General features: G+C 36.5%; 1 protein-coding gene across 2 annotated transcripts in view; it reads left to right on the top strand.

Annotated features, from left to right (window-relative positions):
- LOC127423457 (pre-B-cell leukemia transcription factor 3-like) overlaps window positions 1-17,996 on the top strand; it is a 75,837-nt gene that overhangs the window by 164 nt on the left and 57,677 nt on the right. For both annotated transcript variants that reach the window (XM_051667781.1, XM_051667773.1), the window contains exons 1-2: window positions 1-392; window positions 1,965-2,038. The exon at window positions 1-392 is cut by the window's left edge and continues 164 nt beyond it. In XM_051667781.1, coding sequence (XP_051523741.1) covers window positions 208-392; window positions 1,965-2,038 — 259 coding nt within the window. In that variant the 5' untranslated portion in view covers window positions 1-207. The remainder of the gene's footprint in view (window positions 393-1,964; window positions 2,039-17,996) is intronic.

Here is a 17,996-nt window from a genome sequence, read left to right as displayed (position 1 = left end):
ACACTGTGAGAGCGCAACACTAAAGAATTCAGCATAAAGAACAATTAAAGCATCAAAGTGGACTTGACAGTTTTGCATTAACTTCAGATCGTTTTGCGCACACTTACGCATTTTATTGCATCTCCATGTAGCGGATATATTCCCGGACAGCATCAACATCTCTCCTGTGTGGAATTTAAAGGAATTAAAAGCCTTTCGTGACGGAGCATGGACGAGCAGAGCCATCTGATGCACACCCTTGGCGGTGTGACCCTCACCGGATACTCGGTGGCATTACCGGTCTCTCACGGTCACGAGACAGATGAAGACGCGAGAAATAAACAGGACTTGGGGGACATTCTGCATCAAATTATGACCATCACCGACCAAAGCCTGGACGAGGCTCAAGCAAAGTTAGTTGCAGAATAATTGGTAACACTTTACTTGTAGTGTAGCCTATATGTTATTATAATTACTATAGTGTCAACAATGTGTATTTATATGCAGTTTCAAATATTATTATTATTTTTTTATTAAAGGCAATTTCTGCACATACCTAAAGTATTGACTACTAAAAAGCTATTGCACATTTCCATTGTTATCTCCCAGAAAAAAAGAAGGGGGAAAAAAAAGATACAGTTCATTTAACACACACACTGACATTTTATGTTGTCACACTATATGGGGTAAGTTGGCACAATGCAACCTGCTATTAAATAGCCTGCAAGATTATAGACTTTTCGGCAAAATTTATACAGTAAGACAATTAGCTACAGAATACAAAACAATTCATGAAACAAGAAAAAAATGTAAACATACAAAGACATCAAACCATTGTTTTGGCATATAAACCGACGACATATAAAAATAGTTTGTGACATTTATTAAGAAAAATTAAAGAAAAAGCCCCATAATTACCTTCATTGTAGTTGACTCTTGCCTTAAAGGAATATTCCGGGTCCAATACAAGTTAAGCTCAATCGACAGCATTTGTGGCATAATACTGATCACCAAAAAAAATTATTTCGACTGGTCCATCCTTTCTTAAAAAAAGCCAAAATCCATGTTACAGTGAGGCACTTACAATGGAAGTCAATGGGGCCAATTTTTGGAAGGTTTAAAGGCAGAAATGTGAAGCTTATAATTTTATAAAATCACTTCCATTAATTCTTCTGTTAAAACTCGTGTATTATTTGAGCAGTAAAGTTGTTTAAATCATCGTTTTAACGTTGTTTTAGGGTTTACGCCATTACATTGTCATGGCAACGAAGTTGTAAAATTGGACATAACTTTGCACAGGTTAGTATGCAATTTTATCACACTAAAATCATGTTAACACTCATATTGTTTATATCTTGTGGCTATACTTGTAAACAGTGAGTAGTTTAACGTTTACGGATTGGCCCCATTCACTTCCATTGTAAGTGTCTCACTGTAACCCAGATTTTTTGCTTTTTTTAAAGAAAAGGAGAGGGAAGTCAAAATGAATGTTTGTGCTAATCAACATTATGACACAAGTGCTGTCGATTGAGCTTAACTTGTGTTGAACCCGGAATATTCCTTTAATGTAATGCGGTTTTGTTAACTTGTTTACCCTACATATACTACATAAAGACAAAAGATATTACCTAAAGACAACAGCATTCATTCAACAGTGTTGCTTGTCCCGCCGGTTGATCATATGAATAATATAGAGATTGTTGTACATAGATTCTACATACTCCTTAGTTGCCAAATAACAAATGTATTATACATTTACCACAGTGCTGTTCAATATCTAACATTAAATGTGTGCACTTTATTTTAAGAAAAATAAATGCAGATCAAACAGAATACTATTTATGTTGGTTAGAAACTTCCGTGAATCTGTGAGGTGCAATGTAATATAAAGAGTACATTTAGTACTCGTAGAAAAATAATAAACTATTTTAATGCCATGTGTGAATAATTAGCTATTTTGTATATCTTGTGTTTTTGTTTGAAAGAAAGCATGGGCTAAACTGTCACAGAATGAAGCCGGCTTTATTCAGCGTGCTCTGTGAAATCAAAGAGAAAACAGGTGAGTGGTTCTTTACATCTCACACAATAAAGGGCCATAATACACCTATACAGCTGCTGCTCTTCAATACAAATGCACAATTGTCACCATCAGTCCTACAGAACGTCATGTCTATTACAGACAATAATGTTTTTTACACTGACAGATGCTTCCTTACCAAAGTGTAAAAGAGCTGTGTTTGCGATGCTTTTTGGTGAGGACTGTATTTATAAGAATGAGTGTATTTATGACTATGGTTTTTGATTTGCATCTTGGCACAATTGCAGTTTGATTGCACAATTTAACGTAATGCACTTTTCCTGTAAGAGCATGATTTCAGTAAACAGACACTTTAGTAGACATATGCATATGTTGTCAAATCAGATTTGTATTCACAAACAATATTACTAGGGCAACATGTTACTGTGTGTTTTTGAAAATATGAAAAAAACTCTCCAGAAAAATATCTAATTTTTATATTAAATGGGTCATGACATGCCTTTTTTATTATTTTAATATGTTCTTTGAGTTTCACTTATAACTAGGAATGCACCGATACCACTTTTTCTCTCCCGATCTGATTCCGATATCTGAAATCTCAGTATCGGCCGATACCGATACCGATCCGATACCAGTGTTGTTTTTTTTGCATAATCAGTTTAGAATATCTTTACATTATTGTGTGGAACTAATTGGGAGTACTCTTTAATATGTAAAGAGAAACAAACCTCTAACTACACATTATTTCAATATAAATGTATAGCTTATTAAGAAACACTTTATTATTAACACGTCTACTGGATAATGTAGCAGCAAAATTAACTGTAGATCAAGTCAGTGTTCAGTAGAAAAGAAACCAGTGGTTTATTTGTATTAATTTTTTTGCAAATGTTTTCAATTTTGTATCTGGATTTGAAAGGATTCAGATATATTTTTTGTTTAATTTAGTTGTAAGATATCAGTTCAATTTTCATTCACACAATTATTTTTTGGAACCAATTTTTAAACAAATAATATTATTAATAATAATAATAATAATTATTATTATTATTATTACTATTATTATTGACTTTTAGAATTTTAAATGCAACAGTAATATATCTCAATTGTGCACCTTTAATTTAAAACCCTCACGCTTTTATTTTGACATTCTAAACTCTTCAGGAAGTTCTGTATGTGTCTGTTTGTAGGCAAGTTCACAGTAGTTTAATTCGCTTCTTATTCAAATTCTGGTAAAATGCACCTTTGGTGCCGTTCTAAATGCATATTATAAGTGAACTGAACTATTGAGCATCTACATCTGAGATGTTGTTCGTGAGTAGCGCTCAAATATTGCGCAACGCTGTGAAGGCAAAAAATAGCCACGATTGTGTGTCAACAGAGATGCGCCATTCACTAACGCGCTGGAGCTGCGCGTACATTTTATATATTTACTTATTAAACACAGCCTTTTGTGATTCACAGAGCTATTGCACAATGTGGATTTGAAGAAAATGCACAAGACATATCAACTATTAAAATGGTTATTTTACGTCATTTTTGGAACTTGACAGTACCGAACATGACTAACACATAGTATCGGATCAGGATCGTCAGTCCGTTACCCAATCCACCTAAAAATGTCAGTGTCGGAGCCGATACCGAACCTGGTATCGTATCAGTGCCATCCCTACTTATTATATTAGGAACGTGTTTTTTTTGCACAAAAAACAGTCATATATTTGTAAAACATGATCATTTTCCACCTTCATTCTGACCCACTGTCAGAAACGCTCTGTTTTGCTGCTGTTTCTCCTTTAAGAACGTTTTTCAATGCCTAAAAGAGCGTACCGTTTTACCGGCCGAGAAGTGCATCCTTGATTAAATACAGGATGCAGGGCAAGTCCTTTATGACCGAAACCCTGGAAGTGAACGAGAATGATTTGTTCACTAAAAAAAGATTTGATCAATCTCCATTCACTTAAAAGTTTTCAGTTGTGGCATTCTGACTTTACATTGCCTTAGTGAGTACTAACTTCCTCTTCAACTCAAGTATGCAGAATACTTTTCACACAGTATTTGCCATGTGTGCATATTTGTAAACATGCATATCTCATTTTGCAATGTCAGTTGTCAGCTTTAAGTAAAGCTTATGCGATTGCATTTGATTTATTAGGTTGATTTACAGACGTGGCTCATACTGAATAAGCACTTCTGAAGTCTGCCGGGGACATTTTATTATTCAGGCAATCTGACAGAGAGCTAATGAGCAAAATAAATCAATCTGAATATTATATCTCTATTTGAGCAATAAAATGTAACTGGGGAAAATGTAAATTTCAACAAAAGTAAGTTGTAAATAAATATCAACATTAATGTAGATGCTGGCTGTTGTTTAAGAGCAGGTATAATATTTGCACAGAAAGTGGTATTATAACAGTTGGTAATATAATGGTGATATTCTGCTCTCTAGATTCAATATTTCTAAAATGTTGTCATTGTGAAACATTTTCTCAAGAACTCTACAGTGTGCTTTAATGCTTTAAAACATAAACATGACTAAAAAGTGACCAACATATGACTGTAGACAGTACGTGCAGTCAATCTGTCGAAAACTATTGCCATTGCCTGTGCATGCTGCTGTTCTTATTATTGGACTGTGATGGCAGGAGCTGTGCAATTAACTGGGCTGCAGACAGTGGTTAAGACTGCTTTTGACTGTGGCTGGTGGCTCATTACACTCTCTCAGCCCAGGCGGGTGTGTTCATCTTACCCTGTAAGCTGTGGAGAGCTGTCAGAGCTGGGCGGCATGGATCAGTGGCCCGGAAAATGGACATGAGAATGGAGCATAATTGATTTAAACCCTTCACGTTCCTTTTATGCTTATGTACTTCTGTGTTGGTTTAGTATTAAAAGCACAAAGTAGATTTCTTAAGGAAATGTTTACTGTTAAACATGCTACTGGAAAGGAATTCAGTGACTTATATAGTCGGTTGCGCTGTGTTTTGCACTGTAGATTCAAAAGAACCAGCTCATAAGAGTCATTTGTTCGAGAACTGTACTACACTGGTCATGTTGTAGATTCAAAAGAAACGGCTCATAAGAGTCATTCGTTCGGGAATCGGACTACTCTGGTTGTGCTGTGTGTTTCGCACAATAGATTCAAAAGAATCAGTTCATTAGAGTCATTTGTTTGGGAACTGCACTACACTGGTCACGCTGAAGATTGAAAAGAACCGGTTCATAAGAGTCATTCGCTAGGGAATCGGACTACTCTGGTTGTGCTGTGTGTTTCGCACTGTAGATTGAAAAGAACCGGTTCATAAGAGTAATTCGTTCAGGAATCAGACTACACTGGTCGCGCTGTATGTTGCGTAATGTATGTTGCGCACTATAGATTCAAAAGAACCGCCTCATAAAAGTAATTGGTTTGGTAGTCTAAGAATTATCACTTACCACTATAACTTATTAGTCAGTATGTAAAAAGAATACAAAATGTTCGGCCCTACAGTTATACACTAACTGCACTCTCTTATATCATTATTTATACTGTTACCGTTATATCAAATTAATTATAAGGTTTTGGTCATAACGCCCACCCTTAATGGACACACATATGAACATAGACACAAACACACTTCAACTCACAGATGCAACAAAATTTCTGAAATGCTTTCCAGGTACCAGTGGCACTCTCGTTAGCAGACAATGTGGTCACACAGATGTACAACTCCACTAAACTGTTTTCAAGAGCCCTTGACAGGTGTGACATTGCCTTTGTTCTTTCAGCACCTCGTCACTCTCTTGACAGGTTTACTAAATTGGGCTAAAGTATCGCTGCATTAAATTTTAATTTCCCTAAAGGAAATGCTACACACCCCCAACGTTGTGTGTTTTAATATTTTACAATTCCCCTGTGATGTGGGTGTGCGATATGAGTGCCATTTGTGATCGCTGGTTGTCCATAATTTTTCACATGGGATAAAAGGCTGAGAGGGAAGGGTTGCATATTTTATAGAGAGAAAATATGAGTCAGTCTACACAGGCCTTCGCATGTCTGTTACACAACGCTATTTCCTCTTTTCGTTCGGCAGTTTTATCGTTTGCCAGGCAAAAAAACTCATGGGCCCTATTTTTAGAGCTTTGCTTTAAGTCATAAACGCAAAGTTCTGTACCTTGGTCTTTTTGTCAAATACTTTTTTGCTTCAAATTAAAGCTTTGGATGGAGGTATGAAGACTTTTATGAAATTACTATAGAAAAAATGAATGAGAAAGGCCACTTTTCCAGGGCAACTGAAAAAGTGAACGGACTTCATTGCACTCTATAGGGAAACCTGTTTGGAAACAATAGTAAGTGATGTTTAATAAGGCACTTAGTATTACTTACTTTTACTTAGCGTTGGGGATAAATGAGGGTAAACGATTTTCATTTTTGAGTGAACTATCCCTTTAACACAAAACAACAAAATATTGTTATGACTGTCTTCAATTAAGCAACAAATTAAGCATTTGTTTGTCCATATACAAGTATAGTATATGGATTACACTACATTCCAATACGTGTAGGTACAATACATATCAAGCTTAGAGAAATACAGACAGCTCAACACATTTAATTCCAGTTTAATCCCTTTATCACAGGTCTTTCTCTCTCAGTTTCTCCATTTCTCACACATGGTGTCTCCCCAAAGCACATAATTGCAACAAGAGAAATACTGCTAGAAAAGCCAGAGACACTGGACTGCATGTTATTACACCCCTACAGTGTCATCAAAGCACCTGTCTTGCTCTTTCCTGTCACAGGAAAAAAAATCAATAGTGCAATCCTCACTGCTCCCGTCCTCGCCAGCGGTAATTGAAATAGAAAATCAAATGAGCGGCGAGCATATAATTGTTTTATCAATATCTTCCTGCCCGCCCTGCACGGGTCAGTGGTGCATGATCACCGAGCTGCGGATATGACGAGGACGAAATGTGAAATTGAACAGCTCGGCACTCGTTTATCAGATCTGACAACTCGGAGTGACCAACCTGCAGTACGGCTGGACCCTGCAGCTGCTCTCCCGCTCAGACGTCTGCTTAAATATTGTAATGTGATAAAGGGGCTGCTGTCACAAGCTCTGTCATTGGACCAACAACAATTGAATGTATTTCTTCTCTAATGTGTGCTATAGTTGTTCTGTAATGTTATAGATTGCAGTAATCAATGGACATTTGCTTGCAGCCACTTATTCAAAGGGCAACCGTATTGTACTGCACGTTAAATATTGTAAAAGATATCAGGGGACATTTGGAACACGCAAATACAGTAGGTACTCAACCAGAATGAGCCTTTTTATAACTGGGATTAACTCGGCGGTAAAACTTTAAATTCTCACACGTGAGACTCGTTTTCAAAATCACCACCATGAAGTGCAAAAGGACACTTTTGGCACCATCGTTTAGCACTAACGATAATTTAAAGTTTACCGCCCGTTAATCCCATTGATAATAAAATGAAAATACATTGTGAACAAAAAAACAACAATTCATTTAATTAACGATGTTAAACCGTGTTATAATTGACCCGATAATTGACTGTGATGGAAAATACATTTTTTATGTTTAAAAAAAAAAAAAAGAATCTTTTGTCTTGCTAAAGCTAATTTTATAGCTAACATTTTATGTTTTTTAAATGCACACAATTCAATATTTTTTTCCACACTTTTTGCATAATTTTGCTTAAAAATTATAGCTTTATTGGAAATTAAGCCCAATGCAAATATTCAGCTCACAAGTGAGATTCACCTTGCATTTTCTTTGTTGTTTACTGAAATGCATGTGCATATACTGTTGAACATTTTTAGTAAACAAATAAAAAAAAATAAAAATAAATAAATAATACTTTAATTTCTAGAAATCCACATTGCTAAAAGTGCCAAAAGTTTAAAAAAAATACACATTAACCAGATCTCATTTGTGATGGGCAGTACTAGTGATTTGGCTGCTTTTACGCCATTACCTGATTTGTATGATTCCTTTAGTGGATGGGGAGTTAAAAAAAAATGCAGACAGCACGTGCAACTAAAGAACGCTATCAGCGGATGCAATTCATTCTCTGTGAATTCGCCCCTCAGTCATTTCCCAGCATAAGGGCACACACAGCATGGGCATCATTCAGTTTGTCAGACTAAATTTACTCTGCCGTTGTCAGGTTCATGGGAATATTTTATAATTGTTACAGTACTCGTCATGTGCATGACTTAAAGTTGTCTGTGAAAATTCTGGAGCATTTTTATTTGGGTAATGAAGAGTGGTTGTAAATCTCTTGGCTGTACTGGTGTTTGTTTTAAGATGCTGATGTCTGCTCAATTGCCCCAACTGGTTTAATTGCTACCTTGAACTCTTCACCCTCTTGAGTGCTTGTTATATATCACCCCGACACTCATAATGAATTAGTCCACTTCATGCACAGCATATATCTGTATGATGGATAACTCTTCGAATAAATGACCTCTTTGAATTTATGGCACTTCACGGAGTGGAGATGAGAGCGACCACAGTAGAATGTGTGTTGCTTCAGTTTAAAGTCAGTGTGAAATCAAAATTGACCCTTTAGGAATATTCCGGGTTCAATGCAAGTTAAGCTTAAATGACAGCTTTTGTGGCAAAATGTTGATTATCACAAAAAAAAAGATTTGCAAAAATCTGGGTTACAGTGAGGCACTTACAATGAAAGTGAATGGGGCCAATCCGTACACATTCAAACAATGCAATGCTTGTAAGCAATATGCTTGTCAACATGATTTTAGTCCGATCAAATCGCTTACTAACCTTTCTGTGTCAAATTATTCCCAATTTTACAACTTTGTTGCGATAACAACGTAACGCCGTAAACCCTAAAACGACCATAAAAACAACGATTTAAACAATTTTATAGCTCAAATAATACACAAGTTTCAACAAAAGATCACTTCCATTGCAAGTGCCTCACTGCAACCTCGATTTTTGCTTTAAAAAAAAAAAAAAAAAAAAAAAGGAGGGACGAGTGGACAACAAATGCTTCTTAACTTGTGCTTAACTTGTACTGAACCCGTAATATTCCATAAAAATGTGTTGCGAATGCGGATTCATCTTGACTCCTTAAAATAATTTTAATAGTTTCATTGAGACTTTCAGTTTCTTAAAAAAACTTAAGGTGTTAAAAAATAAAAAAATTAAATAAAATAAAAGTTAAGGTGTTTTTTTTTTTTTTTGGTACAATTCTGTTGCAAAAATTCCACCCTAATATCATGAACATGGTGTGACTTATGCAACATTTTTGAAAAATACTATTATGTGGTTCATTACACATATTGCGGCAGTTCCAAGCAACGCTCTATGGTTATGTAATGCAAACTTTAATATGTATCGCCTTACAGGTAATATCCTATAGTAAAAGTGTTTTCGACATCATAAGATGGAATAGGACTAAAAGAAAGTGTTTCTGAATTGATAATATACCATTTTGCTCGTGATTTGTGTGAATGGGGATAAACGTCATTGTTGTTGTTGCAGCTCTAGTGTTCATTTTGCCAGGAAACTGCCGTGATAAGTACAACATGCCACATATACATTGTAGGTATACTTACGTGATTCCACAAAACCAGGTTTAAAAATTCCCTCTATGTTTGACTTTTGCAGCAAACACGAAAATATCCACTTTGATCCCTAAAGGAAACCATCTTGGTTTCACTGAGGTTGTTGTCTCACCTGTATGGTAGCTGTCAGGAATTGGTTCTTTCATCTAGAACGAGGGAACAAAGACTGCTTTTAGGTGATGCCAAGACAAGCACCAGCGCCAGGGTGAACTATTGCATGCCTTGTCTCCAGTGAAGCGCACAGCTTTGATCAGACGTGCACAACAGTTCTGGCACAAAAGCCCAAACACACCATATAAAGGATATGTGTGAACTCAAACCACACCTGGCTCACCAGTCCTCATCTGAAATGGATGAACTGCATATGCTTGACAGATTGAATAACAATGTTCTCTTAAAAGTCATTCTCTTGAAAATAATGACTGTTGCGGTTGCACCTGAGACAGAAAACTGGCTGTCATTTATGATATGAGTGTTTGGAGAGTGCTTTATTCTGGGTAACTAATAAGGCTGGGTGTACATATTTCCTGATATGATGTATTCAATTCCTTTTTTTGTTGTTGTTGATTTCTCCCCTTTTTCTCCCCAGTTTGGTATGCCCAATTCCCAATGCACTCTAAGTCCTCGTAGTGGCGTAATGACTCGCCTCAATCCTGGTGGCGGAGGATCTTATCACGTGGCTTGTTGAGCGCGTTACCGCGGAGACATAGCATGTGTGGAGGCTTCACGCTATTCTCCGCGGCATCCACACACAACTCACCACGCGCCCCACCGAGAGCGAGAACCACATTATAGCGACCACGAGGAGGTTACCCCACGTGACTCTACCCTCCCTAGCAACCGGGCCAATTTGGTTGCTTAGGAGACCTGGCTGGAGTCACTCAGTACACCCTGGGATTCGAACTCGCGAACTCCAGGGGTGGTAGTCAGCGTCTTTAATCACTGAGCTACCCAGGCCCCCCGATTTATTCAATTCTGATTGGTATGTTTCAGTTTTAATGTCCTTTTTTCCTGACGTTCATTGTGCTGACGCCGGCTGCTCATACCCGTTAGAGCTTAGCGCTAATTCACAATGTAGTGCGAGGCACTTACAGACTACATACTGTATTTGTTTAATAATTTAGCAGTATTTTGCAGTTTAATAGTCACATTGGGTGATGTAACGACCTGCTTTTCTGGAAGTGAGAAGCTACTTTCAAAATTCACACAGAAACGGAAAGGGCTTCAAAATAAAAGCTTCCTCAAAAACAAAAGCTCAATTTAAATTTAAAACAAATTATGACACAAATATAGCACTACTATATAGTTATGCAATATTCACTTCAATACTACTACTAATACTACTACTAATATTACTACTAATTATAATAATAAATCAATGGTAATTGTATAATATTTAAGCAATATCTCACATTTGTGATGCTCTGTTCCATTCGTTAACATCAGTTAATGTATAAGGTATCATGAATAAACAATGAACAATATATTTTTAACAATCTTAGTTAATGTTAGTTCATAAAAATACAATTGTTCATTGTTAGTTTAAGTTAGTTCATAGTGCATCAATTAATGTTAACTAATACAATGTTTGATTTTAAAAATGTATTAGAATGAAACTAACATCAACCAAGATTAAAAATAAAACAAAAAAAGTATCGTGTTGGCGAGTATCGAAAAGGTTGTATCGGTATTCGTACTCATTCTCAAACAAATGGTATCGGGACATCCCTACCATTTATTCAACAGTTACATTAATCAACACAGCTAAAGCTGAAGTAAACTTTAAGAGTAAAAGATAGATATTGGGATTTTTAAAATCGTTATTGGGATCATTTAGATGAAGATTGTGGTTAATTGGAAAATCACTATTTTTATCCAGATCTAGTAACTACAGAAAAATGCCACATATAAAAAGGCACACCCATATTTTCTATTTTGTTAATAAAGGAATAGTTCATACTAAAATGTATTCTGGCATCATCTGATTACAAACCCAAATGGGCTGTAAAGCTCCAAAAAGGACCACGAAAGCATAATAAATGCAGTCCATATGATTTGGAAGTTATATAAAACTGTATGAAAGCTTTGTGTGATGAAAAGACTGAAATTTAAGTCATACTTTGCTGCAAATACAATATTGAGAATGAGTACATGAACTATTACTATAATACATTACCTTCTAGTTGTAGTTGTATTTACAGCATCAGATAGTCGTAAAGTCACACTTTGAAAAAATAGCTTAGTAAACTGTTTATACAGACGGTCCTTGAGGAATGATTGAAAGAATCGACTAGTTCCCCCCTTCTCCCCCATTTTGTGGAGTCTTGGGAAATCATATCAATCGATAGTTCCTGTTCTAGAATGATTGCTGCACACACACTAAAGGGCAGTGGAAGTTCTCAATGGCCTTCATTTACAGTTTCTTTCAATAAATCTGCATGAATAAGCAGGACCGTCAGAGGTGAAGTACAGTTCACATTGGCTTCCAAACAGACTCACTGATGCTCAATGGAGCAGTATCATAGCTTGACCTTTTCCCAAGAGTGCTTGATCAACAGTAATTTTGCTAGACCAGCACCAATCCAGCTTGGACTGGAGCATCAAACTTCATGCTGGTTTCTGAAATGTTGGTTTTGGACTATTTGACTGTATTGTTGCTGAGAAACAGCCTCAAATTTATATGATTATATCTGCACTAGATCACACTGGCTCGCATGTTAGTTCGTGAAACCACTGGACCATTGAATTTCCCATCTTTGACAGCGTCCACATTTTCCCACCCATTCTTAATGCTAAAAAAAGGTTCAGTTAACCTGGTTCTACCCTGTAAATCAATGCATACAAGGGACAAGACATTTATTATCATTTAGAGTGTTTGCTAAAATGAGTTTAGTGAGACTTTGTAGGAGTTAAGCAAATATTTGTGGAATAGTTCCCATGTGTTTAAAACAGGAAGAGAGTTTTATCATCACCTGCCTTATCTGAATTATTGCCTGCACTCCTCAGTCCAGTCATTATGACCACCTGCCTAATATGCTACTGGTCCTCCATGTGCCACCAAAACAGCAACGACCTGCCGAGGCATGGACTCTACAAGACTGCCAACGGTGGTATCCTGTGGTATCTGGCACCAAGACATTAGCAGCAGATTCTTCAAGTCCTGTAAGTTGCAAGGTAGAGGTGCCGTGGATTGGACTTGTTGGTCCAGCACATCCCACAGATGCTCAATCGGACTGAGATCTGGGGAATTTGGGGAATTCTGGGGAACTCTTCATCATGTTCCTCAAACCATTCCCGAACAATGTGTGCAGTGTGGCAGAGCGCATTATCCTGCTGAAAGAGGTCACTGCCATCAGGGAATACCGTTGCCATGAAGGGGTGTACCTGGTCTACAATGATGTTTGGGTAGGTGGCACGTGTCATATTGATATCCACATGGATGGTCAACTCAGGGTTTCCCAGCAGAACATTTCCCAGAGCATCACACTCCCTCCACCGACTTGTCGTCTTCCCACAGTGCATCCTGATGCCATCACTTCCCCAGGTAAACAGCTGTCCACATGATGTCCCAAAACGGGACTCATCGGACCAGACGACCTTATTCCACTGCTCCAAGGTCAAGTTCCGATGCTCGCATGCCCATTGTAGGCGCTTTTCACAGTGGACAGGGGTCATCATGGTCACTCTGACCGGTCTGCGGCTACGCAGCCCCATACGCAGCAGGGTGTGATGCACTGTGTATTGTGACACATTCCTCCCATAACCATCATTAAAATGTTCTTTGACTTTGACAACCTTCTGTCGGTTTGTATAAGATGGGATAGCCTTCATTGCCTTCGCACATCGATGAGCCTTGGGCGCCCGATACCTTGTCATCTGTTTGTGGTTTGTCCCTCCTTGGACCACTGTCTGACCGGGAGCACCCCACAAGCCTTGCCGTTTCAGAGATGCTCTGACCCAGTCGTCTGACCATAACAATTTGGCCCTTGTCAAAGTCGCTCGGGTCTTTACTCCTGCCCATTTCTCCTGCATTCAACATGTTGACTATGAGAACTGATTGTTCACTTACCATCTAATCTACCCAGACCTTGGCATGTGGCCTTGTTAGATGATCAACATTATTCGCTTCACCTATGAGTGGTCATAATGTTTTGGCTCATCGGTGTATGTTTTCATATTCATGTCTTATGGTGAAATATACATTTTGAAACAAAAAAGTGTAAAAGACTTTGGAAACTTAAAAATGTGTGAATGCCATTGCATTAGATAACAAAATATCAAAGCAAGTGTCACCTGCACTCAAATGCTTCTCAGAACAAAAAACATTTTTGCTCAATGAATTATAATCCACTGGTGTGATGGTGACTTTTAGTGGATGTATAAAATCAGTTCCCCTCAAGTTCACACAGGTGTCCTAGCAGAGTAACCACAGATGGAGATCAATTAATTAATTATTGACATATTCCAGTGTTTAATGATTATAGTGTCACAATACAGTAAATTAAATAGTAGGTTACTGTATACAGTATGTACTGCTTTAACATTTTAAACCTAATTAACTTCTTTTTGTGAAGTATTTAGGTTAGAAAGTGTGCTTGTGCTATCTTTCTTTAAAATAAATGCCACTTGCTTTGATATTTTGATATCAAATGCAATGACATTCATACATTTTTAAGTGTGACTTAAAGGGATAGTTCCCCAAAAATCAAAATTTACTCAACCTCATTCCATCCCAGATGGGTATGACTTTCTTCTGCTGAACACAAATACATTTTTTTTTAGAAGTGAATGGTGGCCAGAACTTTGAAGGTCCAAAAATCACATAAAGGTAACATAAAAGTAATTCATACGACTCCAGTGGTTGAATCCATTTATTCAGAAGCAATATGATAGGTGTGGGTGAGAAACAGATCAATATTTAAACCTTTTTTTACTTTAAATTCTCCTCCCTGCCCAGTAGGTGGCGATATGCATGAAGAATTTGAATCGCCAAAAACAAAAGGAGAGTGTAAAAGTGAAAGTGGAGATTTTTTTACTTAAAAAAGGACTTAAATGTTGATCTGTTTCTCACCCACACCTATCATATCACTTCTGAAGACATGGATTTAACCACTGGAGGCATATGGATTACTTTTATACTGCCTTTATGTGATTTGTGGCGCTTCAAAGTTTTGGACCCCATTCACTTGTATTGTATGGACCTACAGAGCTGAGATATTCTTCTAAAAATATTTGTTTGTGTTCAGCAGAAGAAAGAAAGTCATACACATCTGGAATTTTCATTTTTGGGTGAATTATCCCTTTAAGTGTTCTAATACTTTTTGGGAAACTGGGACATCTGTATTTCTCTTCAAACCCCATGTGGAAAGTTTTCTGTGTGTTGTTTGCCCACAGTGATAGCAAGCGGTCAAGCTGTTTTGATTAGAAATGACTCCTCGAAAAACAAGAAATGAAAATGACTTTCAAATTGATCCGTTTCAATCAACAACAGGCCCCACCCCTTCCGAGCGTATCAATCAGCATTTTTACATGCACGTTCTAACACTGATTATGCTTAATAAGCCAACAATGTGTGTGGTCATATTAATACATTAAACGGCATTCCTTTATCGGTGTACGGTCATAAACGGCTTAAGAATAAACCGATCGACATGGTCGATTTTTGTCCATCACACCGATTTTATGCCTTAACCGGCATTCTTACCGGCTTATTCAATGTGCGCAAGTGTTGTGCACATGACTGTTTTGATGTCAAAAGCAGAGAATATCTAGATTATTTCAAATCTCATGTAAACACTGTTTTCTTGCTTTGTATGATTTTTTAAATAAGCATATTTTTGGAAGTTATCAGAGTATTGGTGTGCATGTTAACAGGCTCATTCACTTCAATGTGTGTGTAGTGTGCAAGACTAGAGACTACTTTGTAAAAATGTTTAACTCCTAAGTAGCCTATTAAACTTCAGTTTGTAACTCATCCCGCTCTGTTTGTTCTACGGACATGAATATTTCCTCAAATCATGCATCTTATTGAGTAATGTGAGGTGTGTTAATACATTTCTAAGTGATTGGATTTAAGATTGTGTGTGTATGTACATGTGTGTTTGCTGGTTTCTGTGTTAATGTTTTGACAGTTGCTTACCCTAACACAGTTACCAGCATCCTCTCTGTCAACAGTTTCTCATTGTGTTTGCAAGACATGCAAACACAACATCAAATTCAATGCACCACTGCACACACACACACACACACACACACACACACACACACACACACACACACACAGGTTCAGCCCCGTCAGGCCTGATGATATGGGTAATTAGGGTTTGTGTTAATTGGAGAGATAGTCACTGGTAGAGCATTCAGTTCAGCAGTACAACTGTCAAAAAATCAGTCTAGAGCATGTTTACATTGGAAAACAATTGAAAAGCAGTACGGACGGGTGCAAAAATGCGTTTTGGTGTGAACAGCCCCTTAAAAAATTCTTTAAGATATTCTGGTCTCTAGAAAAGTCTCAAGAAGCTCCTTCAATGTAAGTCTATGGGGTGTTTTTTATTCCATTTTTTTAAGCACAACAGTCTGGTTCCGGTCTTCTGGAAGTAAAAATCCCATTAAAAACAATTTCCACAGGGAACTGATTATTAACGATAACTTACTTATAAAGACAGACCTAACGTGAGCTCAGAGGCTGTTGAACGAGCCGTCAGTCTGTGTTATTTCAGTATCATTTAAAAAAAAAATCACGCTTATATGGAAGCCCATTTAAGCCACTTAAAAACAATTGTGCTTTGGTAAATCAAAATGATGAGATACAAAGTCATAATTATGAAACACTAAGCTATAATAATGATATACTAATTACTAATAATGATATACACTTACTACTGCACTTAACCTGCACTTAACCCATCCTTGTCTTCTGTGCTAGCATCTTTACTACTCCAGACACTGTGAGAAATTGGCAGTCCTATACTGCAGATGTTGTTAAACTTTGTATGACAAATTGCTTGCTATGTGTCTCATTTGTAAGTCGCTTTGGATAATAGCATCTGCTAAATGACTAAATGGAAAAGTAAATCATAATTATGAAATAATCATAATTATGAGATGACTTTTTATCTCAACATAATGACTTACCAAAGCAAGATTACTACTTTTTTTGTTTTTGTTTTTATGTGGCGGAAATGGGCTTCCAGACGTTTAATAGCGGATTTGTGGTGAATAACTACATTACCCATGATCCTGCTGAGAAAGATCCACCAATCAGAGAATTGCAACAAACAAACCGCGCCAAACAAGCTCTGCAGCGACCGCCTACTCCCATGATGCAATTAAGTCGGTCTTCCTACACTCTCAAACTAATGTGTATATCTGAATATTTAGCAATTAAATGAAACTATATAGTTTCTATACTTATAAGGGTCAATGAATTGACACTAATTGTTTTTGTCTATGTCTAATAAATTATTCAAAAATACGTTACAAATGCAGTTCACACAAAATAATTACTTGAATACACCTCTTCTATGATGAACATGTTTCCAATTACTGTGTTATTAAAGTCTCCCTAAAAGCTGAAATTTTTGAAAAAAGAAATGTTGGCATGAGCAGTGCAGAATAATCTATTATTATTATTTCTTAAAAAAAAATCAAAATGTCAGTGAAACAATTTTATTTTAAAATATGATTAATATTTGAAAAACTTTTTTTCCACCAATTCAAAGTCATGTGGTATAACCAAAATGTAGGTAGAAATTTTGTTTTCATGTGACAAAATTCATAAAACAGAGAAGATCTCTTTAGACCCACAAGAAGATTTAAAATCAAATCATTATTTTGTCATATCATTAAATATGAATATTTTGTCATTTTTATTTAAACGCTCATTTCGTTCAGGTCATGTGGTGTAACCATGAGAAAACTTCTTGATATTCTTGACTTAAAAATTCATGATATTTGTAAAAAAATATATATTTGTCACCTTGTAACATATGAAAACTTTTTTGAAATTAATGATTAAGTTGCGTACACTCTTATGTATTCAAGGTGCAAGGAAACAATTTTAATACCTTTTACTTGATAGTTACACCACATGACATTTTTAAAGTCATACTTTTTCTTTTTTCTTTTTTTTTTCGTAGAAAATGCTACAAATGTTTTCCAAAAATGTGTAAAAACAACATGAACTCAAAGGTTACATGTCTACGACCTTGATAATTGTGTTTTAAATGAGATTTTTTAAATATTTCTACATTTTATCACCTCATACACCCTTATTTGTCAATGACCCATAATCAGTAACTTTAAGTCAGTAGTTTAATATTTGTAAATCATTTTATTTTGATTACATCATTCGCAATGATATGGGAGTGGTGGTGGTGTAG

This window comes from Myxocyprinus asiaticus, chromosome 3, assembly GCF_019703515.2.
Source record: "Myxocyprinus asiaticus isolate MX2 ecotype Aquarium Trade chromosome 3, UBuf_Myxa_2, whole genome shotgun sequence".
NCBI lineage: Eukaryota > Metazoa > Chordata > Actinopteri > Cypriniformes > Catostomidae > Myxocyprinus > Myxocyprinus asiaticus.
Note: the sequence above shows the minus strand (reverse complement) of the source record. Positions and strands in the feature narration are given on the sequence as shown.